This window comes from Notolepis coatsorum (assembly GCF_963971535.1).
Source record: "Notolepis coatsorum genome assembly, chromosome: 17".
Taxonomy (NCBI): domain Eukaryota; kingdom Metazoa; phylum Chordata; class Actinopteri; order Aulopiformes; family Paralepididae; genus Notolepis; species Notolepis coatsorum.
Genome location: NC_140181.1, coordinates 110969769 through 110995030, shown reverse-complemented (window position 1 = coordinate 110995030; position 25262 = coordinate 110969769). Strand labels below are relative to the sequence as shown.

Genomic DNA, 25262 nt, shown 5'->3' with positions numbered 1-25262 from the left:
GGGGAGACGGAGAGGCCTCGGGAGAGATGGCCAGCATGACCCCGGCATGACCCCGCCACAGACCGCTCCGGCGTGCAACACACTTTATTCACGCTATCACAAAGACATATGATAGGATGGACATCTATGTATCAAAGGCTGAAATGCAAAACCTCCTATCTGCAAAATTTCGGATGAGGAGAAATTCACGTTGGATGATGAGAAACCTCCTATCTGCAGCTATTCAGTCTGTCTGCAAGATCATTTCCAAAAGCAGTGTGTTGTACTGGGTATCCTTTTTTTTTTTTTTTTTTTTATCTTTTCCCCCCTCCTTTTTCCTCCGATTTTCTCCCCTCCCAATGTTAGTCGTTATGCCAATTCCCAATCCCTTCCTGGTCGCTGCGCACTTACCCCCCACATGTATGTATGTATGTATGTATGTATGTATGTATGTATGTATGTATGTATGTATGTATGTATGTATGTATGTATGTATGTATGTATGTAGTAGCGGTGCTGTGGGTTAAACTCACTCTCCTCCTCAAAAGACACATAGACACGTTACAAAGCAGGGAGACCTGGGTTCGAAACTCCCTCGGGGCATCGAAGTTTGAGGTGACGATATGGACAACCGTTACATGTGTATGTATGTGTGTGTGTGTCTACAGTATGTGTGTGTGTGTCTACAGTATGTGTGTGTGTGTCTACAGTATGTGTGTGTGTGTCTACAGTATGTGTGTGTGTGTCTACAGTATGTGTGTGTGTGTCTACAGTATGTGTGTGTGTGCTCTTTACTTCTGTGTTTGTTTGTGACTGATTCTAATTGGTTGAAGAGGTTGTGGGCGGGGCGTCTCCCTGGGCAACCATCAGGAGATTAAAGAGACACTTACCGCCAGACCTGGGGGGCCGTCCTTCCCTGCAGGGCCGTCAGGACCCGTCAAGCCCTGGGGAGACAGAAAAACAATCTGTCATTATCACAACTACAATAGGTTATATTGTTGTCAGCTCTATTGTTAAATCTTTCAAAATGTTCAGTTGCTATCGCATGCACTTATCTATGTTTCATTACGCATATGAATGCATGCTTACCAACTGTTAACCTGTTTTTAGTGCAACACTACTATCACCCACATCCCCCGGGCGGCTACGTGGTGCAGTGGGCAAGGCGCTCACCACGAATACTGGAGACTGGGCTCGAACAGGTTTGCCTCCCTGTTCGAGCCCAGCGCTCCACATTGCTTTCAGTTAGCTGGTCGTCCGCACTAATACACATTGGCCGTATTAGGGGGAGGGAAACTGATGGGTGGGGATCGGGCGTTGTGGACAGCGACTCCTACAGGTCGGTTGGTGCGCCCTGCGCAGTAGAATCAGGAAGCGACGGGGGCGGGGCCCCTCCAAAGCGCAGACCCCTGACGCTGAGAGATCGAGCTGCGCAGGTGAAAAGATGAGACTGCTGTTACCTCAAGTATCGGAGGGGACTTGTGCTATGTATGACTTAGTCCACATTGCAGCCGGCTTGTGGGAGGCAAGAAACAGCGTTCAAAGACAGGGGAGGGTTGAATTGGACGATACGAAAATTGGGATGGGAGAAAAAATAGAAAAAATGGGAGAAAAAGTGGATACAAAAAAAGTTTTGTTGTTGATTTATTGTGATGTTTCTTCTTGACTTGTTTAAAGAAGACGTGTCCGGCCATGGGGACATTAACGTGTGTTGTCGGGTCTTAAAGAAGACGTGTCCGGCCCATGGGGACATTAACGTGTGTTGTCTGGTCTTAAAGAAGACGTGTCCGGCCCATGGGGACATTAACGTGTGTTGTCGGGCCTTAAAGAAGACGTGTCCGGCCCATGGGGACATTAACGTGTGCTGTCGGGTCTTAAAGAAGACGTGTCCGGCCCATGGGGACATTAACGTGTGTTGTCGGGCCTTAAAGAAGACGTGTCCGGCCCATGGGGACATTAACGTGTGTTGTCGGGCCTTAAAGAAGACGTGTCCGGCCCATGGGGACATTAACGTGTGTTGTCGGGCCTTAAAGAAGACGTGTCCGGCCCATGGGGACATTAACGTGTGTTGTCGGGCCTTAAAGAAGACGTGTCCGGCCCATGGGGACATTAACGTGTGTTGTCGGGCCTTAAAGAAGACGTGTCCGGCCCATGGGGACATTAACGTGTGTTGTCGGGCCTTAAAGAAGACGTGTCCGGCCCATGGGGACATTAACGTGTGTTGTCGGGCCTTAAAGAAGACGTGTCCGGCCCATGGGGACATTAACGTGTGCTGTCGGGCCTTAAAGAAGACGTGTCCGGCCCCATGGGGACATTAACGTGTGTTGTCGGGCCTTAAAGAAGACGTGTCCGGCCCATGGGGACATTAACTGGTGCTGTCGGGCCTTAAAGAAGACGTGTCCGGCCCCATGGGGACATTAACGTGTGTTGTCGGGCCTTAAAGAAGACGTGTCCGGCCCACGGGGACATTAGCGTGTGTTGTCGGGCCTTAAAGAAGACGTGTCCGGCCCATGGGGACATTAACGTGTGTTGTCGGGCCTTAAAGAAGACGTGTCCGGCCACGGGGACATTAGCGTGTGTTGTCGGGCCTTAAAGAAGACGTGTCCGGCCCATGGGGACATTAACGTGTGTTGTCGGGCCTTAAAGAAGACGTGTCCGGCCCATGGGGACATTAACGTGTGTTGTCGGGCCTTAAAGAAGACGTGTCCGGCCCCATGGGGACATTAACGTGTGTTGTCGGGCCTTAAAGAAGACGTGTCCGGCCCATGGGGACATTAACGTGTGTTGTCGGGCCTTAAAGAAGACGTGTCCGGCCCATGGGGACATTAACGTGTGTTGTCGGGCCTTACAGATACATTTGATTTGATTTGATTTGATATCTTAACATGGCACTATTTAAAGGAATGCTGGATGGATGTTGGATGTTGTCACATGTGGTTTGAATACACGGGGGAAGCAGCATGATGCAGGCGTTGGGCCGCGCCAGGGTTCCTGCACGCGGGCAGTGGGGGGGCAGGATGCAGCGTGAAGGGGCATCATCACACCATCATGGGTTAGGGTTAGGGTTCTCCCCCCCAGGTTAGGGTTAGGGTTAGTACACAGGCCCAAGTCCTCTCAGTTCCCCCCAGATCAGCTGAGTGGAGGCGTCTCCTGCAGATGAAAGTTGAACTAATCTGAAGCCAGTGAGGCAGAACTTCTTGGGTTGTACCACAGTTCCACGTGGCTCATGAACGCTGGAGAGCGAGAGACGGAACAGTTAGTGTTGCACGATACGCCCATACTAGAAAGGTATCGCGACACCCAGCCATTAAAAACAGTTCAATACTCCATTTTAGTATCGATACTCTTAGGATATCTGGAGTGGGAGAGGCGGGGTCTGGGCAGAGTGGGAGGGGCGGAGTCTGGGCAGAGTGGGAGGGGCGGAGTCTGGGCAGAGTGGGAGGAGTGGGAGGGGCGGAGTCTGGGCAGAGTGGGAGGGGTGGAGTCTGGGCAGAGTGAGAGGAGTGGGAGGGGCGGAGTGGGAGGAGTGGAGGGGCGGAGTCTGGGCAGAGTGGGAGGAGTGGGAGGGGCGGAGTCTGGGCAGAGGGAGGAGTGGGAGGGGCGGAGTCTGGGCAGAGTGGGAGGGGTGGAGTCTGGGCAGAGTGAGAGGAGTGGGAGGGGCGGAGTGGGAGGAGTGGGAGGGGCGGAGTCTGGGCAGAGTGGGAGGAGTGGGATGGGCGGAGTCTGGGCAGAGGGAGGAGTGTGAGGGGCGGAGTCTGGGCAGAGGGAGGAGTGGGAGGGGCGGAGTCTGGGCAGAGGGAGGAGTGGCAGGGGCGGAGCCCTAAACACTCTCTATCTCACACTTATATATTTCCTGATGTTTTAGGTTTTTGCCGCGGTGTGGTTTTAGAACCGGTATCGTGACACTTAGACTGGTATCTGTATCAAAGTCAAAATGTTGGTATCGTGACGACACTGGGTGTAGTTAGAACATCAGCCAGACGGGGGCAGAGTGAGGACCGGGCTGCCGTTTTAAACCCATCTCCCAGAGAGAGGACGGAGCCGGAGACATTATCCTGGAGGGACTGGTCAACACAACAGAACCAAAGTGGTGGCCAAGTGGAGAGCCTTCTGTGCAGGTAAATAAAGTGTCGTGCCACGCGTCTGGTCCACAGCCTCCCCGTGCCACATGGCTGTAGCATGCCGAGCGTGACGTGATCAAAAGGATAACCGTTGTCATCTCTTGTGTCAAAGGGGATCATGGTTTTCATCACACAGTACCAGGGAGCCGGGCAGGGGCAGTGCTCGGTGTAAACCCAGGGGGAGAACTCACTCATTATATCACAAAACCAAGAGACAGGAGGAGAGAGCCCCGACGTGGGACAGAGTCTCCTGATCACTTACGTCCACACCGGAAGTCCTGGCAGACCTGGCTTGCCTAGTCCTCCTGGAATCCCTGCTTTCCCGACGCACCCTGAGTGAAGGAGAGGCGTGTTACAGGGTGGCATCACATATCTACTGAGTGAAGGAGAGGCGTGTTACAGGGTGTCATCACATATCTACTGAGTGAAGGAGAGGCGTGTTACAGGGTGTCATCACATATCTACTGAGTGAAGGAGAGGCGTGTTACAGGTGGCATCACATATCTACTGAGTGAAGGAGAGGCGTGTTACAGGGTGTCATCACATATCTACTGAGTGAAGGAGAGGCGTGTTACAGGGTGGCATCACATATCTACTGAGTGAAGGAGAGGCGTGTTACAGGGTGGCATCACATATCTACTGAGTGAAGGAGAGGCGTGTTACAGGGTGTCATCACATATCTACTGAGTGAAGGAGAGGCGTGTTACAGGGTGTCATCACATATCTACTGAGTGAAGGAGAGGCGTGTTACAGGGTGTCATCACATATCTAAACCGTGTGCTGCTCTCTTATCATTTGGAACATTATGAAGTGCAGGCAGGTTAATAATAAACTGTGGGTGAACTCACAATCTTGCCAGACAGTCCAGAAGGCCCTGGTTTGCCCTGTCAAGAGAATATGAATGAAAAAGAAAACCGATTACATACATTAACATCATTGTTTTTAAGTCATCTAAAAAAAAAACTATAAGCCTGTATTAACAATCTGTTGAGTAAGGACAGGACACTCACTGAGAGACATTGCTTTATACTGACACTCTGATGAACATTGTTACTCAGCTGATAGAGTTGTGCCCTTCCTTCCTGATGACTTGTCGTACAGAACTTGTAAGTCGCTTTGGATAAAAGCGTCAGCTAACTGACTAAATGACTAAATGTAAATGGGGAAAACATGATTAAAACAAAGACACATCATTCAATGCTACGGAAAACAACATCTTCCCATTGAAATGGGGGGGCATTCGGGGTCGAATCAGAGCACGATCGCACCAAAATAGGGTGTGATGAGAACGCTCCCCCCCCCCCCCCCCCCCCGTCACCGGGGACGCTGATTCGCTCCAAGACTGGACCGCTGGAATAGGTGGTCTCGGGGTGCGCGCCAGTGTCTCCGACGAGGAGCGAGGCGTGGTAGCTTACTGTAATGCTTTCATGCTTGGGCAGATAAAAACATACGGCAACAACTGGACAATACCCACAAAAACTATATTTATGGGCAATTTGGCGAGTTCAGACCTCAACCAAACAAGCATGTTGAGCCTCACGGCTCCGTGGATCGATGAAAACTTCGAGATGAAGCCACGTTACAAGCCCAAGCAATTTTGTAAGCAATTTTGCCATTGCTATACATTGGTTTCTTGTTCGAATGCATTTATTTAGACTTCCACGAAAAATGGAGCCTCTGAATAATTATTGCCCAAAACGTAAGCTGTAAAAGATAAGCTAAAACGTGCATACAAAGCCACTTAAATTAGCATCTTAGAATAACAAATAACACGTAAAAGACAAACGCAACATCTTTTCTTTTCTCCAGCGCGACCAGCATGTCTTTCGTTGGATTGGCATGACGTCTAATAATGCTGTTATTGTAAAATGTGCGTGCATGGGTACAACAGATCAGTCAACACTGTCGAGCTAAAGGTGAAGAAGATGAGGCTTCAATACATTTTCCGTGGTTTGATGCAGTGGACGGCATAATCGGCCAAAACCAACCAGTGATCCCTCCGTTGTTTAATCACTACCCACAGTAATGTGGCCGGTTAGCCCGTCCGAAGCAAGGGAGCCCGACGTTGTGACTAGTTGTGTTCAGCAGGACTATAGCGATCAAGTATATATGCAATTATCTTTTACGTAGTTCGTTATATGTTTTGTCTATCTGTCTGTAATCTATGTGGTTACAGACAGGTTTTGGTTCATTCAGAAATATATAGACTATAGAGAGTTGCTCTCCTCAATTGTGCCCGGCTGGGAGCGAACCAAGACTGCAGCGCGTACGCAAACCAGAGGGGGGAGAGGGGGGGGGGGGGGGAGTTCGCACTCAAGGACGGAGCGAGGACGGAGCGGAGCCCCCGTTCCTAATGTGAAGACACCCTGAGTGGAATGCCGGTATTTCAGGTTGGAATAAGGATGGCAGTGAGTCTATTTACAGAGGCTTATAAGAGGCAGCAGTCTCTGGTCTAACGGGGGAAAACAAACAGAAAAGGACCCGGTGCCACGTGGTCACATGATGAAAGGCCCAGGTTGGTTTAGGTGGGGGGGGGGGGGGGGGGGGGAGGTGTGAGGTGAAACTCTAGATCCTCTCGTAGGGCAGGGGAATGTATGAATGGGCCCTCTGTATGGCTGGCCCCACTTTACTTTGCTAAAGAAACAGAAATAACTAGGACCTAAAAAGAGCCTCAAGATTTTCTGGCCCGGGGATATAATAACGTTGCAATGGCAATATAAGAGAAAATACAAATAAACTGAAATGTAACTTTTCTTTTTTGTTCAATCAATTAGCTACTAACTAAGTGAACATTTTTTAAACGAGGAATCAGAAAATGTTTGAAAGTAGGAAGCTGGATTCGCCTGTTCGAATCCAGCTCACAGCTCCGGGGTTGTCACCAGCTTGGCTGGCCGTCTGCACTAATACAATTGGCTGTATTAGAGGGTGGGAGAAGCTGGCGGGGTGGGTCCGGGTCGTTGTAAACAGCGACTCCTACAGTTCGGTCGGGGCGCCTGCTAAGCGCGGATAGGACTTGAGGGGGATAGTGTGATCTTCCCACACGCTACACCCTCTCAGTGAGAATCCGCGCTGCCAGGTGAAAAGAAGCGGTGATTGGCTGGACGTGTGTCGGAGGAAGCACGTGGTAGCCTCCACTCTCCCAGATGATCTGACTATGGGGGGTAAGTGCGCAGCGACCAGGAAGGGACTGGGAATTGGCATACGACTAACATTGGGATGGGAGAAAATCGGAGGAAAATGGAGGGGGAAAAAGACCAAAAAAAAAAAAAAAAAAAGAAAGTAGGAGACCCAAAGTGTTTTGCATTCATTTTCGGTTTGCTTTCCTCTTCACATCTGCGTTGGGTGTGAAACACGTGCGTTGGGGTTTTTGTGAGCAGCTGCACCACATCCTCACTGTACCTGTGGGCGGAGCCACGGATTCCACTGGGAGGAGTCAACGTGATAAAACCAAACAACTACAGATAATTTTGAGTAACTGACCACAGAGCAGTTACTGTAGCATCAGTGCTGACCACAGATCAGTTATTACTGTAGCATCAGTACTGACCACAGAGCAGTTATTACTGACCACCATCAGTACTGACCACAGAGCAGTTATTACTGTAGCATCAGTACTGACCACAGAGCAGTTATTACTGTAGCATCAGTACTGACCACAGATCAGTTATTACTGTAGCATCACTACTGACCACAGAGCAGTTATTACTGACCACCATCAGTACTGACCACAGAGCAGTTATCACTGTAGCATCAGTACTGACCACAGAGCAGTTATTACTGTAGCATCAGTACTGACCACAGGGCAGTTATTACTGTAGCATCAGTACTGACCACAGAGCAGTTATTACTGTAGCATCAGTACTGACCACAGAGCAGTTATTACTGTAGCATCAGTGCTGACCACAGAGCATCACTGTAGCATCAGTACTGACCACAGAGCAGTTATTACTGTAGCAGCAGTACTGACCACAGAGCAGTTATTACTGTAGCATCAGTACTGACCACAGAGCAGTTATTACTGTAGCATCAGTACTGACCACAGATCAGTTATCACTGTAGCATCAGTACTGACCACAGATCAGTTATTACTGTAGCATCAGTGCTGACCACAGAGCATCACTGTAGCATCAGTACTGACCACAGAGCAGTTATTACTGTAGCATCAGTACTGACCACAGAGCAGTTATTACTGTAGCATCAGTACTGACCACAGAGCAGTTACTGTAGCATCAGTACTGACCACAGAGCAGTTACTGTAGCATCAGTACTGACCACAGATCAGTTATTACTGTAGCATCAGTACTGACCACAGAGCAGTTATCACTGTAGCATCAGTACTGACCACAGAGCAGTTATTACTGTAGCATCAGTACTGACCACAGAGCATCACTGTAGCATCAGTACTGACCACAGAGCAGTTATTACTGTAGCATCAGTGCTGACCACAGAGCATCACTGTAGCATCAGTACTGACCACAGAGCAGTTATTACTGTAGCATCAGTACTGACCACAGATCAGTTATTACTGTAGCATCAGTACTGACCACAGAGCAGTTATTACTGTAGCATCAGTACTGACCACAGAGCAGTTATTACTGTAGCATCAGTACTGACCACAGAGCAGTTATTACTGTAGCATCAGTACTGACCACAGAGCAGTTATTACTGTAGCATCAGTACTGACCACAGAGCAGTTATTACTGTAGCATCAGTACTGACCACAGAGCAGTTATTACTGTAGCATCAGTACTGACCACAGAGCAGTTATTACTGTAGCATCAGTACTGACCACAGATCAGTTATTACTGTAGCATCAGTGCTGACCACAGATCAGTTACTGTACAAATATTCAGGGGAACCATTTTGACACGTTGTGAAATGACATTACACATCACCAATTTGGTGTGCGCTTAAATTGTTAAAACTGTTTTTATTGTGGGGCGGTCAGGTGGCGTAGCGGAGATTGCGTTCGTCACCAACCCCGGAGCGGCTGGATTCGCCTGTTCGAATCCAGCTCACAGCTCCGGGGTTGTCACCAGCTTGGCTGGCCGTTCACACTAATACAATTGGCAGTATTAGAGGGTGGGAGAAGCTGGCGGGGTGGGTCCGGGTCGTTGTAAACAGCGACTCCTACAGTTCGGTCGGGGCGCCTGCTAAGCGCAGATAGGATCTAAGGGGGGTAGTGTGATCCTTCCACATGTTACACGCTCTCAGTGAGAGTCCGCGCTGCCAGGTGAAAAGAAGCGGTTGATTGGCTGGACGTGTGTCGGAGGAAGCACGTGGTAGCCTCCACTCTCCCAGACCGACTGTGGGGGGTAAGTGCGCAGCGACCAGGAAGGGGATTGGGAATTGGCATAACGACTAACATTGGGATGGGAGAAAAAGGAGGGGGAAAAAGATGTTTTTATTGATATGTACTTGAATATAGATGTAAATACTCTTTTTAGACAAATGCAAGAAAAATAATCAGTGCATAATTCATTCAGGAATAAAAACAAACAGACGTGTTTGTCCTTTAACCCTTTCACTGCCACACGACAGAAGGTTAGCCCTTTACTATCCGCGGAGTTAATGATGCTAATGATGGAGCATCGCCGTCGGTTTGAGAGTGATAGTAAAGGGCTAACCTTCTGTATTGTCACAGTGAAAGGGTTAACCGGCTGGTCGTGTGGCAGTGAAAGGGTTAAATGTAAAGCTCCAGTCAGACGGTCTTCACCAATAACTCACGTCCGTGCCGTGCTTCCCTGGGGGTCCTGGGGCTCCTCCTGGGCCCGTGGCTCCTCGCGGCCCCGGCCTCTGCAACGACACAAGATCACATCCAAATCAATATCTCTACAATCAGGAGGCAACAGAAGAGAGATATAGTGACCAGGCCATCTCTACATCTACATCTCTACACTGAGGAGGCAGCAGAGGAGAGATATAGTGACCAGGCCATCTCTACATCTATATCTCTACAATCAGGAGGCAGCAGAAGAGAGATATAGTGACCAGGCCATCAATATCTCTACACTGAGGAGGCAACAGAAGAGAGATATAGTGACCAGGCCATCTCTACATCTACATCTCTACACTGAGGAGGCAGCAGAAGAGAGATATAGTGACCAGGCCATCTCTACATCTATATCTCTACAATCAGGAGGCAGCAGAAGAGAGATATAGTGACCAGGCCATCTCTACATCTACATCTCTACAATCAGGAGGCAGCAGAAGAGAGATATAGTGACCAGGCCATCTCTACATCTACATCTCTACAATCAGGAGGCAGCAGAAGAGAGATATAGTGACCAGGCCATCTCTACATCTATATCTCTACAATCAGGAGGCAGCAGAAGAGAGATATAGTGACCAGGCCATCTCTACATCTATATCTCTACACTGAGGAGGCAGCAGAAGAGAGATATAGTGACCAGGCCATCGATTAGGCAACATCTCCTCAAGTTGGCTTTGATGGAATTGAAAATAAAAACGAAAATAAGTACATGAATAAAAAAAAGAGAGAAGAAAATCAACAGAGAGTCAAGGATGTTGATTATAACAATGAATATGTCTGTGGAAGCATGCACACCTTTTATTGATCCATGGCCAAAACAACGTGAATCGATATTCAATGATCTCATAACTGGTCATATGACCAATCAGAGAGAGCCGTGACACTGTATGCTGCATGGCCACAAAACTAGAACTAATGGGAACCCAAGGAGGACAATAACACTACCGTATGCATACTGCACCTTATGTGAATACTGTGATACTGTGAATGCTGTATTTTTTCAGTTAGTTAGATAGTAAATTATATTGACTTATTTGTTTACACGGCTTGTGTTGTTTTTACTACCTGTACCCCCCCCCCCCCCTCCCCCATGCTGCTATGATGCCTGAATTTCCCCAAGGGGATCAATAAAGGAATATCTTATCTTATCTTAAAAAAGCATGGATATAATGGCAACATGTAGGTCACCACACTCTGCGTAAAGACGCTGAAATGTCCATTACGCACGAACCGGGAAGACAAGCAGCATTCTGGTTAAAACTGGCAAAATATCGACGGTTCGGAGAAATCTAAACCGACGAAATTAATTTCAATATGGACTTTATTAATAAACTCTTGCGTTCGAATCCCACCCAGGACCTCTGGTGAATGGACAAAGGTGGCATTGTGTGCATACGTCTGATCTACAGGCCGTGCATTCCACAGGTTCAGGGAAAACACAACCCCGATTTCATAAACTGCTGCGAGATTCACAGCCACCTGCAGACAATTAGGTCTACAAACAACGAATACACGTCTAGAAGCTGTTGGAAAAAGAAAACCAACATAAAATACAAGCAGTGAGATCCAGACGTTATGGGGGACCCTGATGGAAACAAGACAAACGTCTTTCTCAGGTCTGCATCCCCTTAACAATTGTATGTATTGAGCCGTACTGTATTGTACCCATTCTGCAATCTGTTAAATAAAGTTTTCATTCATTCATTCATTCACGTGTCCATTCGTAAATCTTTAGGAAACGTGAATCTATGAAGCGTTATGCAGTGTCTGCACCAATATAGGCCAGACGTTTATTGGATAAATAATATCCAGGCCTGTGAGAAGTATAATATATATAATACCCAGGCCTGTGAGAAGTATAATATATATAATACCCAGGCCTGTGAGAAGTATAATATATATAATACCCAGGCCTGTGAGAAGTATAATATATAATACCCAGGCCTGAGAGAGTCGAGTTTGTTCTCGGCTGTCCAAGGCTCATATGACTTCTCCCAAAGGTTGAGATTAGAAACACACTGGCCAGCTTCTTTAGTGCCACAAACCGCACAGTGAGTTTCTAATCTCAACCTTTTGGAGTCATGAGCCTTTAGACAACAGAGTCATAATGAGCCTTTAGACAGCAGAGTCATAATGAGCCTTTAGACAGCAGAGTCATAATTATGAGCCTTTAGACAACAGAGTCATATGAGCCTTTAGACAACAGAGTCATAATTATGAGCCTTTAGACAACAGAGTCATATGAGCCTTTAGACGGCAGCAATTGTACTATGATGAATTGAAAAAGTGGGACCCTGATGTAAACAAGACGAAAGTATTTCTCTGATCTGCATCCCCTTAACAATTGTGTGTATTGAGCCGTACTGTACTGTACCCATTCTGCAATCTGTTAAATAACATTTTCAATCAATCAATCAATCAGCACTGCTGAAAGGATGCGCAAGGCACCGCGCGTCAACGTTACCTGAGCTGAAGATGATGTGAAAAGATGGCACAACAAGAGCACCCCGAGAGCAGAGAACATCGCCATAGCTCCCACTGCAAGCCCTTAAAATCCGGTTGTATGGGGGAAAAGTGAAGCCCCGGTCCTGTCCTGCTCGCTCCCCTCTCCGGTGTTCTCACGGAGCTCCTTCAGACACAGCGCGCAGATCCCAAATGGCGCTGATTCCAGATGAACCCGAGTCTCCAGACGAAGGGGCTGAACTCAACCTGGCGCACCGCGGACAGGGATGAGGGGGTGGGGGTGGGGGGGGGGGGGGGGGGGGGGGTTGGACATTTGTAGGGGCCAGTTTCGAATTGCAGCCTCCCGTAGGTGTTCTTTAAGAGCGGGTTTGAATGTGGGTAGGGATTCACATTCCTTTACGGCTGTGGGTAGGGTGTTCCACATTGATGTGGCATAATTGCGAAATGTGTTTAGTCCCTTGTTTGTGCCGAATCTGGGTTTAACATGATTTGTGGAGCTCCCTCTGGTGTTGTGGTCGTGGTATTCACTGACCTTTGGGAAGTATTTCGACATGTACATGGTTACCTTGGTCGTGTAGTGTATCTTGTAGACCAGGCCCATTGCAAGTTGCTGTACTCTGTCGTCTACTCTAAGCCATCCTAGGATGTCAAAGTGGGCAGGGGTGAGGTGGGTTCTAGGAGTAAGGTCAAGCAGTAGTCTGACCAGTTTGTTTTGTGATGTTTGTAATCATGTTTTTAGCGCCTTTGAGGTGCTTTGGTACCATGAGGTGCAAGCATAGTCGTAGTACCCTTGAATGAGTGCTCCTGCCAGAGTCTTCAGGGTATTCTTGTTTACCAGAGAGGAGATCCGGTACAAGAATCTAGTTCATTGGTTGACTTTTTTTTTTACATTGGATGCCATTTTGTCACAGGAAAGATTTGCCTCTAGGATGGAACCCAGTATGTAATTTCGTCTTTCCTTGTGACAATATTGTTGCCCACTGTAACTGAGAAGCCGTCGGTCTTGCTGAGTTTGTTATTTGATCCGAAGAGAATGGACTCTGTTTTGCCCATGTGTAATGATAGTTTGTTGTCGGCGAGCCATATGCAGATTTTGCCTAGTTCCGAGCTGAGGGTTTTTTCAACCTGTAACTTGTTCTTGTCAGAGACCAGCAGGGCTGAGTCGTCCGCGAACAGGAACAAGTTGCAGTCACAAGCTGACAACATGTAATTTGCATAAATTAGGAACAGTAGCGGTCCTAGTATGCTTCCTTGTGGAACACCACAGCTCACTGGGAGGGGGGGGGGGGATAGAGTACCATTTACCTCCACCATCTGCTCTCTCCCCTCCAGGTAGGATTGTATCCAGCTCACTGATAGACTATCAAAACCAATTGCTTTTAGCTTGTCAATCAGAATGGAGTGATTGACAGTGTCGAAGGCCTTTTGTAGGTCCAGCATGACCATGCCGCAGTATTTGCCCGCGTCCACCTCTTGTTTGATGTGGTCGTTCAAATAGAGAAGGCATGTGTCAGTGGAGTGGGATGTTCTGAAGCCAGATTGGAATTCGTAGATTCGATTTTTTACCGCAAGGTACTTTTCGACCTGTTCATAGACAATCTTTTCCATGACTTTCGAGATGACTACTGCTTGACCTTATTCCTAGAACCCACCTCACCCCTGCCCACTTTGACAACCTAGGATGGCTTAGAGTAGACGACAGAGTACAGCAACTTGCAATGGGCCTGGTCTACAAGATACACTACACGACTAAGGTACCCATGTACATGTCAAAATACTTCCCAAAGGTCAGTGAATACCATGACCACAACACCAGAGGGAGCTCCACAAATCATGTTAAACCCAGATTTGGCTCAAACAAGGGACTAAACACGTTTCGCAATTATGCCACATCAATGTGGAACGCCCTACCCACAGCTGTAAAGGAATGTGAATCACTACCCACTTTCAAAACCACTCTCAAAGAGCACCTACGAGAGACTGCAATTCGAAATTGGCCCCTGTAAAACGCAACACCCTCCAATGTACAATAAATGTCCTATTAAACTCAATAATACACGAGACCCTCTTCTTGGGACCAAGTAAGGTTTCGTCGATAATCCAATGTACAGTTACCCCCCCCACCACGCCTACCCAACCCCCCCCCCCCCCCCACCACCTCCAATGTACAGTTCCCCCCCCCACCCCACCTACCAACCTCTTACCTACCAACCTCCTCCAATGTACAGTTTCTTCGTCAAATGTATACTCTTTTTTTAGACTCTTCTTGTATCACAAACAGTACTGTATTTGTAAATCTGGTATGTCATAAATGTATAGATGTAGCAGTACTGTCTATCTGTATGTCATGTATGTGTAACCTACTGTAATTCAACACTATCAGTTATTTCTGCAGTGGTACAACTATCAACTATAGGTTCAAGGAGACTGGCTCTAAGAAAAAATACACAGGCACCGTGATCTACGTTTTACCTTTTATATAACTTAAAGGGGTTCACCAGGTTCAGTACATATTACAACATCATAGCTTCCATGCAATGGTCCACATTTATAGAAAATAATAAATGAAATAAAAAAGGTACCCAATAAAGTCTGTTTTGAGTGCACTCAATTAAACAAAAAGGGAACGGATATTCTGTTCCTACCACCAGGGGCCAAGTTAAAGTTCACCAGCCGACCGTTGGGTGATGGTGAGTGGAGAAGGTCAATGAAGAAGACCACTTCAGTTGATGCAGATCCGTGTTCACTGAAGGGGGTAACAAAAACCAATCAGGATTCTTCCATTTGTTTATCAGTCTTTCAATTGGCAATGGTTTCTCCTCCAATTCGGTCTTCAAGTCAGCTAGTCTTTTCTTCTCTCTTCCTTGTCCAGTTCCAGCACGGAATCCTCTCTTTATCTTCTATATTTCATCTTCTGTCCAAGTAGTTTTCTGTTCAAGTATACCGTTTTCTGTCACTTCTCTAATATTCTCCAACTGCTCCAATATTCTGTCTCTCCATTGATTGCTTATCAAATGCTTGCAGCCAGGAACAGTTTTCCACACGCTGCTCACAAGCAGGGCTGTACCACGTAATCTCAGGGGAGCGTCAACCAATTACACTCTTCCAGGGAGCGTCAACAAATTACACTCTTCCAGGGAGCGTCACCCAATTCACAGTCCATAATGAATGTTTCAGCTAGACAAGAAAATAGCATGGGCTACATACTGCCCCCCTAGAACGCTTGAGTCCCTTCATGCGCTTACCACCTCTCAGGTTCTGGGAGGAGGCCTTCCAAACTCTTGCCGAATGCAACAATTGCCAGAATCAGGGGTCTCCCAAGACTCTCATAGTGTAGTCTATCAGGCTGTTGCCGTGATCTACTTGACCTTCTGACTTCAGCTTGTGGCTCTAGGTTGCCTGACTGTTCAGCTTGAGACACAGGATCGATGGCTGCTGCCACATCTTCTACGGCTGAGTGGTCTGATCTTTCATTCCGTTCATGTTGATCTTCGTCCACAGGCTCAGCATTGGTAAGAGGTTCCATTGCATGTTCCTGACAGTCACCTTGGAGTGAATGACGTTGGTCACTGCAGACACTGTCAACATCAGCTTCTAGGGTCGTAGGAGTCTGATCTATGTCTGTTTCTTGTCTGGAGGGGCTCCTCTTGGCTCCCATCTCCAGAGTTTCGATGAGAGGTTCCATCACAGTGACTTTGGGCCTGTAGACAACTGTATATTCCTCTTCGTCGCAGCTGCTACAGACATCATCCTCTTCATGGCTCAGCGTGTTGCCTCCTGTATCCATCACCGGCTGCTCCCGGGATCTCAACTTCATCCTCTTAGTGGACCTTTTTTGTTCGGTTTCCTTCTCCTCTGTGATGGGTAGGAACCCACACGGTAAGAGGAGGTCTCTGTGGAGGGTGCGTACAGGCCCAATCCCCTTTTCTGGCTTCACAACGTACATTGGTCCATCTCCCATCCTCTTCTCCACTACATAAATCTCTCTCTCCCATCTGTCCGCCAGCTTGTGCTTTCCTCTGATGTTTACGTTCTGTACCAAGACTCTGTCACCTGCCCTTAGTTCTGCAGCTCTGACCTTGGAGTTGAACCTTGTCTTGTTCTTTTCCCCCATCTCCCGTGCACTCTCTGCAGCTAGAGCATAGCTTTCCCGAAGCTTCTCTCGAAGGGCCTTTACATACTCAGAGTGAGTCCTGGCAGGATTCCCCTGTGGCTGGAGTCCCAGGACAAGGTCAATGGGAAGAGTCGGTTGCCTGCCGAACATCAGTTCATAAGGAGAGTATCCAGTAGTGTTGTTCCTCGTGCAATTGTATGCATGAACGAGTGGTTTTACAAAGTCTCTCCAGTGGTACTTATCTTTGTCCTCCAGTGTTCCAAGCATGCCAAGCAGGGTTCTGTTAAATCTTTCAACTGGGTTCCCGCGGGGGTGGTACGGGGTAGTCCTCACTTTTTTTGCTCCCATCAGGGAACACAGCTCTTTGATGGTGTGACTTTCAAAATCCCTCCCCTGATCACTGTGAAGGCGAGCAGGGAACCCGTAGTGAACAATGAAGTTCTCCCAGAGTGCCTTGGCTACGGTCTTTGCTTTTTGATCCCTTGTGGGAACAGCCACAGCAAATTTAGTGAAATGGTCTGTAATCACTAATACATTTTGTGTATCTCTGCTGTCGGGTTAAATGGACAAATAGTCCATACAAACCAACTCAAGGGGGTAACTTGTACTGATGTTCATCATGGGAGCAGCCCTCTCGGGATTTGCTTTCCTTCTGAAGCACCTCTCGCATGTGTGACACTTCACATCAATCGCTTGAGCCATCTTTGGCCAGTAGAATCGGGTGCGGGCCAAGTTAAGGGCGCACTCAAACCCAAGGTGGCCAACTTCATCATGCACCCCTTCTAGTGCTTTGGCTCTGTATTTCTCAGGTAAGACTAACTGGTAGCCCTCTGTTCCTCTGTCCACATATCTCCTGAACAGAACTCCCTCCTTGAGTTCAAGTCGGTTCCATTCTCTGAGGAAGCACCTCACCTCCGGTAGCTCTAACTTAGCCTCTCTGTACGAGGGTTTAGCTTCTCTCTCTATGAGTTCAATGATGCGCCTTATGGGTGGGTCTGCCCTCTGAGACTTATACCAGTCCGCTTGAGACATCCCTGGAACTGTTCCTTGGGCGAGGCAGGTGTAACTTGGGGGAATGGCAGAGGGGGTCACCGCTAGGGATTCTGCTAAAACGATGGTTTCCTGGAAGTATTCACAGGGCTCCATCCGCACTGCGTGTCTTTGGCAAAGGGCAGTGAAGGTGTCCTTTGAAAGCACTTTGTGATCTCCATCCAGCACACGTTGACGGAGCTCGCGGATCCTTTCTCTTTCCTCGAGAAAAGCATGGTCTTCTGGTGAGGGTTCCTGAGGGCGCCTTGACAACCCATCTGCATCTTGGTTTGTATTACCAGGCCGATACTTTATCTCAAATCGGTATGTTGACAGGGCTGCTAGCCAGCGGTGGCCTGCCGCATCGAGTTTTGCAGAGGTCAACACATAAGTGAGAGGGTTATTATCTGTAAGAACTGTGAATTCTGCTCCATAAAGATAATCATGGAACTTCTCACACACAGCCCACTTCAGTGCTAAGTATTCAAGCTTGTGTGTTGGATAGTTTCGTTCGCTCTTGGACAGCCCTCGACTGGCGTAGGCTATGGCCCTTAGTTTCCCTTCTTGCTCTTGGTAAAGGGCTGCACCAAGGCCCTCTCCGCAGGCATCCGTGTGGAGAATGTAAGGGAGGTTGGGGTTGGCAAAAGCCAAGACAGGTGCTGATGTTAACTTGTCAATGAGCATTCTGAAAGCGGTTTCACAGTCCTGTGTCCACTCACTTCCAAAAGACTGACTGGGGCTCACTGACATCTGAGGTTTCGGCCTACTATAGTCCTTCCCTCTTTTCCTTGGAGCCACGTAGCCAGCTGTGAGGGCATTCAATGGCTTTGCTATCTTTGAGTAGCCTTGCACGAAACGGCGGTAGTACCCCGCAAATCCCAAAAAGCACTTAAGCTCTTTGCGATTGGTGGGCCTTGGCCAGTCTTTTAAGGCTGAGATCTTTTCGGGATCAGTATGGACACCGCTAGCGTCTACAATGTGGCCCAGGTATCTTACGGAGGACTGAAAAAAGTGACATTTGTCAGGGGACAACTTCAGCCCGTAGTCCTTGAGTCTGTTCAAAACCTTCATCAGTCTGGTTTCTTGCTCTTCCAAGGTATCTGAGAAGACTATCAGGTCATCCAGAAAAACCAAGACTTCATTCAGGTGCAAGTCTCCGACGCACTTCTCCATCAATCGCTGAAATGTTGAGGGTGCATTAGTAATGCCCTGTGGCATGCGGTTAAATTCCCAAAAACCCAGCGGGCATGTGAACGCGGTCTTGTGTTTGTCTTCTTCAGCCATTTCAACCTGATAGTAACCTGACTTAAGGTCCATCACAGAGAACCATCTAGCTCCACTAAGAGCCGAAAAGGTTTCCTCGATGTTGGGGAGGGCATAGGCATCTTTAACAGTGTGCAGGTTCAGTTTTCGATAGTCCACGCATAGTCGGATCTTTCCGTTTTTCTTTTTCACAACAACTATAGGGGAAGCAAATGGACTCTCCGATTCTCTGATGATCCCAGCCTCCAGCAACTCCCTAATATGTTGCTTCACAGCTTCCCTATCACATGGATGAATTGGTCGGGACCTCTCCTTGAAGGGGGTTTCATCTTTTAGTCTTATCCTGTGTTTGACAGCAGAGGTACGCCCATGGGTTAAGTCGTCAACTGCGAACACTTCAGGTAGGGCATTCAACTTGTCCATGATGCGTTTCTTCCAATCGGCTGGAATGGGAGAGTCTGCTAGGCTACATGTTACTTTGTCACTCAGGGGGGTTTCTGTGTCAAACATCTGAAGATCATCGGATTTCATAGGTATCACACACTGAGCTGCCGTCATTTCTGCTATCACACGGTTTGGGTGTAGTGTGATGTCGTGTGCACTCATATTGCAGAGAAGAACAGGAACTTTGCTGAAGGACTGATAAGGAACATCCAGTAGTGTTGGTACTACGAAGATGCCACCGGGCAGAGGGGAGTACATTGGAGCCTCTACTGCACATGAGGTTTGATCTGAGGATGCGTCCATCCTAACGCCTCCTAGCACACGCACTTTCTGTCCAGCTGGAACGATGACCGGGTGACGCCCAATCAACTTCACCGGTCTGTGTTCCTACTTTTTGATTGTGAGTCTGAGCAATGTGCTGAAATAGCATGACACACTCAGCACTTAGTTCACACCCCTGTAGGAATTTCTGCCCTTCTCAGGTAACTCCTTTTTCGTACAATCTATTAAGTACATTTGTCCCTATCAACAGAGGGATCTCACGGCTTAGGTCACAGTCGGGTACAATGAGAACTAGGGATGACACATTTTCTTCTATGCCAGTAACACTCTTAGGGAGAGTTAAAAAGACCTGGGTGTAGCCTATGTAAGGGACTAGCTGACCCCCTGCGCCTGTAATCTCAAGTAGTGCATTAATGGGTTCAACAGGGAATGATGAGAGGTGTTCTGAGTAATAGGTCTCTGAGACTGTACTAACCTGTGATCCAGTATCTAGAAGACATTTACATGGGAGGCCTTCAACAAGCACAGTCAAGGTGCAACATGGCCCCACAAGACCACTGGGTAAGGGTCTATAGTTACAGGGTGGGCCATTCTGAGCATAGTTTGTGGCCCTAACTACATTAACTTCTAAGTCTTGCATGGGACTAGATAAAGGGGGGTTCATGGCTCCTGATTGCCCCACAACAGGGGCCACTACATGTTTAAAGGGAACTCGGGCTGGCCCTGGTGCTGCATGTTCCACCGCTCACGCCTTTCTCTGAGTTAAAAGTTCTTTTGCCGTACAGCGGCAGAGTTTGGCTCATTCGAACATTGGGCAGCAATGTGGCCGTCTTCTCCACATCTAAAACAGAACCATGCTCGGGGCATGTCGGAGGTGTTCCTGTTCATCTTGCGGCTTGTCGCATTAGAGGCCATACAGTTCCCCCTAACCGCATTCTCGCCACCGGGGTTGTTTACATTCTGGGGTCCAACTGCTCTTAAAGCAAGCTGCTTCTTTAGCTCCGCCACTTCCTGAGCGAGCCTTTGGGTCTCCGTGAGATGTTTTTTCACTTCCTTCTCGCTTGCAACAGGTTCTGTCTCTTCCAGCTCTTCACATTGGGGCAGGCCATAGACTGTATGCATATGTGACATAGCTTTATTGCTCCCAAGGTGTTTCTTCATCCTGTTGAATTTTGTTTGTCGTCTATCCTCCTGTTTCCTCAATAGCAGTAGTAGCTCAGGGAAGGATGGGGGATTGGCCTTCTTTTCCTCAAGCTGGAGCTCAATGAGCATGGCCTGGTCCCAGCAACCCCTACAAAACTGCCTGAGAAGTTGCTTCTGGGAATTTTCAGCAGACACCCCTCCTCCAGTAACAGCTTTCTCCAGCATCAGGTGTAGGCGATTCAAGTAATCTGAGGATTTCTCTCCGGCATTTTGATTTGCACCCAGGAATGCTGCATATAGCTCTTCTCCATCTGCTACTGCCCCAAAAGCTGCGTCAAGCTGATTGAGATACTGTGAGGGCGAGGAGTCAATACCAAGGCTTTTGACTAGGTCACTTGCTGGGCTCAGTAAGCTCTCTAAAATCCTTCTGACCTTCTGAGTATCCGAGCTGGAAGGATCACTGAGTAACAGTTCAACTTGAGTGTGCCACGTCTCATAATCAACTTCTCCACTGGGTTTTGGTGTTCTTCCTGAGAAGGTGCGGATTTTGCTGACATGTGAAGATTGATGTTCAGTTTTTATTACATGCTCCACAACTACTTTCTGAACACTGGGGGGGTTGATGAGGCTCTCATCCAGACATGGCGGTGTTCGAGGGGACTCAGGCGCCAGAGTTTCAATTGTCTCTTTACCTGCTGTGTCACTATCAGTCATCTGAAGTTTAGAAAGATAAGTTTGGAGCATCTGGATTTGACTGGTCTTGCTTAGACCTGCTACTGCTGCAGCAAACTTTTGTTCATCAACGTTTTCTTGTTCTTCTGTTTCCTGAACTGTCTCGTCTTGTATGGTGGTGATGTACCATGTGGCATCATCAGAAATGAATGGTTCAGTGAAGAACGCTGGATCCATACAAGCTATTACTCTTTCATCTTTATATTGGACCAGAGCCTTGCCTTTAGGTTTACCTGGTTCATTAGGGACTCGTACACATTTCACTACTTCTCCATGTGTCTTAAAGACATTAGCAATGTCAATTTCTAAATACTTATCATCGATATTGGAGACAAAAAGGCAGCCCTGCTCATGCATTTTATAATGGTTACAATATTCCATTTTGTATTACCAGTCTCCTGGCTGGCTCGCCACTTTATGTAACCTACTGTAATTCAACACTATCAGTTATTTCTGCAGTGGTACAACTATCAACTATAGGTTCAAGGAGACTGGCTCTAAGAAAAAATACACAGGCACCGTGATCTACGTTTTACCTTTTATATAACTTAAAGGGGTTCACCAGGTTCAGTACATATTACAACATCATAGCTTCCATGCAATGGTCCACATTTATAGAAAATAATAAATGAAATAAAAAAGGTACCCAATAAAGTCTGTTTTGAGTGCACTCAATTAAACAAAAAGGGAACGGATATTCTGTTCCTACCACCAGGGGCCAAGTTAAAGTTCACCAGCCGACCGTTGGGTGATGGTGAGTGGAGAAGGTCAATGAAGAAGACCACTTCAGTTGATGCAGATCCGTGTTCACTGAAGGGGGTAACAAAAACCAATCAGGATTCTTCCATTTGTTTATCAGTCTTTCAATTGGCAATGGTTTCTCCTCCAATTCGGTCTTCAAGTCAGCTAGTCTTTTCTTCTCTCTTCCTTGTCCAGTTCCAGCACGGAATCCTCTCTTTATCTTCTATATTTCATCTTCTGTCCAAGTAGTTTTCTGTTCAAGTATACCGTTTTCTGTCACTTCTCTAATATTCTCCAACTGCTCCAATATTCTGTCTCTCCATTGATTGCTTATCAAATGCTTGCAGCCAGGAACAGTTTTCCACACGCTGCTCACAAGCAGGGCTGTACCACGTAATCTCAGGGGAGCGTCAACAAATTACACTCTTCCAGGGAGCGTCACCCAATTCACAGTCAATAATGAATGTTTCAGCTAGACAAGAAAATAGCATGGGCTACATATGTCATATATGTTATGATGAATTGAAAATGGGGGACCCTGATGTAAACAAGACAAAAGTCTTTCTCTGGTCTGCATCCCCTTAACAATTGTGTGTATTGAGCTGTACTGTATTGTACCCATTCTGCAATCTGTTCATAACATTTTCAATCAATCAATCAATGGAGGTAAGAATAGAAACAGGGTGGTAGCTGCCTGGGTCTAATTTGCTGCCCTTTTTGTGCAGAGGGGTCACTCTCGCGATTTTGAAGTCCTTGGGGACGTGTCCCTGTTTTATGGAGAGGTTTATTATGTGTGTGATGACTGGGGTGATGGCGGCTGCTGAGTCTCTGAGGAATTTGGAGGGGATGTTGTCATGGCCAGTGGCCTTGTTTGGTTGAAGGGTGCTACATTTTTTGAGTACCTCATCTGTTGTTACCATTTCAAGTTTGAAGTCGTCTTTGCAGACCCCTAGGTTTTTGTAGTAGGCTAGTATGTGTTCTACACCAAAATGCCCTGAGTGGGAGGGTAGTTTATTAACCAGTGTTGTGGCTATGTTTGTAAAGAATATGTTTAGGTATTTGGCCACATCCAGTTTGTCTGCGTGTTTTCTGTCTTTATGTTTGTAAATCTGGTTTTTAGTTTTTTGCTGCAGCCTAGTTGGTTGTTGAGTAATTTCCAGAGTTCGCAGGGTTTGTTTTTGTTTTCCTCAGTTTTGTCATTGATGCAATTTTGATCATGGTGTTTACGTCATTTCTTAGTCTGTTTCTTTGAATTTTTTGTTCAACCACGTGGGCTTGGAGTTCACCGTTTGAGCTTTTGGTAAGCTTTGTCTGACTTTTATGAAGTTCAGAGAATTTTTTGTCTCTCATACTCATAGCGGTCAGTATTTCAGCGTGCATCCATGGCTCAGCGCGATTTTTAACCCTGGTGGTTCTTAAGGGGGCCATGTTGTTAAGTATTGTTGTGAATTTGGTTTTGAATCCAAGCCATGTTTCTTCAACCTGTGTACCACTGAGCTCATCTGACCAGTCCAGACTCTCCAGTTCTTGGTTAAAAGCCTCTCTAGAGTAGGTTTTGAGGTCCCTAGATGTGACTGTTTTGTGACAGCCGGCCTTTTGTTTTAGCTTTTTGTGGGTACAGAATATCATATAATGATCACTTAACCCGCATGCTATCACTCATTTGTTGGAGATCATGGACTTGTCAGAGGTCAATGGTGGTTTGTGTTGAATCACATACCCTTGTGGGTTGGGTGATTAGCTGGCTGAAACCGTGGAGATCAGAAAACCTACTGAAGGCCTTGAAGACGGGTGCTTCAAGTGGGCGGCACCAAAAGGTTTCATGGTAATCTGTGGGGCAGGATTCTGACCAATTAGAAACTAGGTTGTGTAGGGATGGGTGTAAGCATAGATATATATATATAAACACTAGACTAGATGGCGCAAGGCGGAGTCTCCTGCATAGTTCACCGGCGGCCATCTTGCTACGGGGCTACTGTTTTAAGGTGAGTGATCTGCACAAACAAAAATACTCTTAACTCGCTGAAATCTTGACGGATTTACAAACGGTTTGGTTTATTACAAACGTTATTAACGTGGCTATGATTCCTGCTTGGAAGAATTTGTATTAAACAATTTTTTATTTTTATATGAAAGTCCATTATAAGTATGCAGTATGATAACTACATCTCTGATGTTTTTAACAAACCAAACGGTTGAAAATTTAGCAAGCTATGGTTATTTCAATAGTACATGCACTCATTCATGTTATGAGTGGGCGTGCTACCCTGTAGCAAGATGGCCGCCATGTGGCAACGTCGGTCTCCGTTGGCCTGCAGCGTGGGTGAGTCATCTAGTCTTTATATATCTATCTATGGGTGTAAGTACATGTCGGTGGAGGGTGAGCTCATATCGCTCAGGCTTATACCCATCAAACCATTTAATTGCAAGTAGGGATGTCCCAATCCGATCACGTGATTTTCCGAAGATCGGGATCGACAAAAAAAAAAAAAAAAAAGAAAAAGGAAGAGCAGAAGAATTTTGCCAAAACAAACCAATAGTATCCAGCTGCAGAACGACAGACCAGCCACACTCTCAGACCCAAAAAATTATAATTTTTTTTTTTTAATGCCAATTTCTCACATTACATTCACCCTGAATGTTGACGTTATCCAGGTGAAAAGTTAACTTCATTCAAGTGAGGCATTGCAATCCTTGACATAAATCATTTGATGTATTTGATGTTTGATGGGCCAGGTCTTGCTCGAAAAAGAGATCTTTGATCTCAAGTGACTACCTGGTAAAATAAAGGTAAAATAAAATCAAAGGAAATGCGTTTGGGTCTGCGAGTGTGGCTGGTCTGCCGTTCTGCAGCTGGATACTATTGGTTTGTTTTGGCAAAATTCTTCTGCTCTGTGTGACAATAAATAAATGAATGATGATATGCAATTTAAAACCAAAACTAAGGCATCAGTATGAGTTTAAGATGTGAACATGATCATGTTTGTTGAATAAAAAAATAAAAATAAAAAAATAAAATATATATATATATCGGTATATGCCCCAAATCTATACGAAAATAATTTCTACACTGCACTCACTAGGGAAATGTTAAACCTTCCAGAATACTCATTTATAATTGGTGCGGATTTTAATGCCATTTGGGACCGTGGGTTGGATAAATCTAATCCCAACTTTT

The 25262-nt window shown here is 46.8% G+C and overlaps 1 protein-coding gene across 1 annotated transcript in view; it reads right to left on the bottom strand.

Annotated features, from left to right (window-relative positions):
• The window catches only part of col9a3 (collagen, type IX, alpha 3), a 57498-nt gene extending 44951 nt beyond the window's left edge, over window positions 1–12547 (bottom strand). The window contains 7 exon segments of the mRNA XM_084334127.1: window positions 870–923; window positions 4363–4370; window positions 4373–4426; window positions 4429–4432; window positions 4949–4984; window positions 9828–9896; window positions 12338–12547. Of these exon segments, the coding sequence (XP_084190253.1) occupies window positions 870–923; window positions 4363–4370; window positions 4373–4426; window positions 4429–4432; window positions 4949–4984; window positions 9828–9896; window positions 12338–12403 (291 nt within the window). The 5' untranslated portion in view covers window positions 12404–12547.
• Window positions 12548–25262: the final 12715 nt, after the last annotated feature.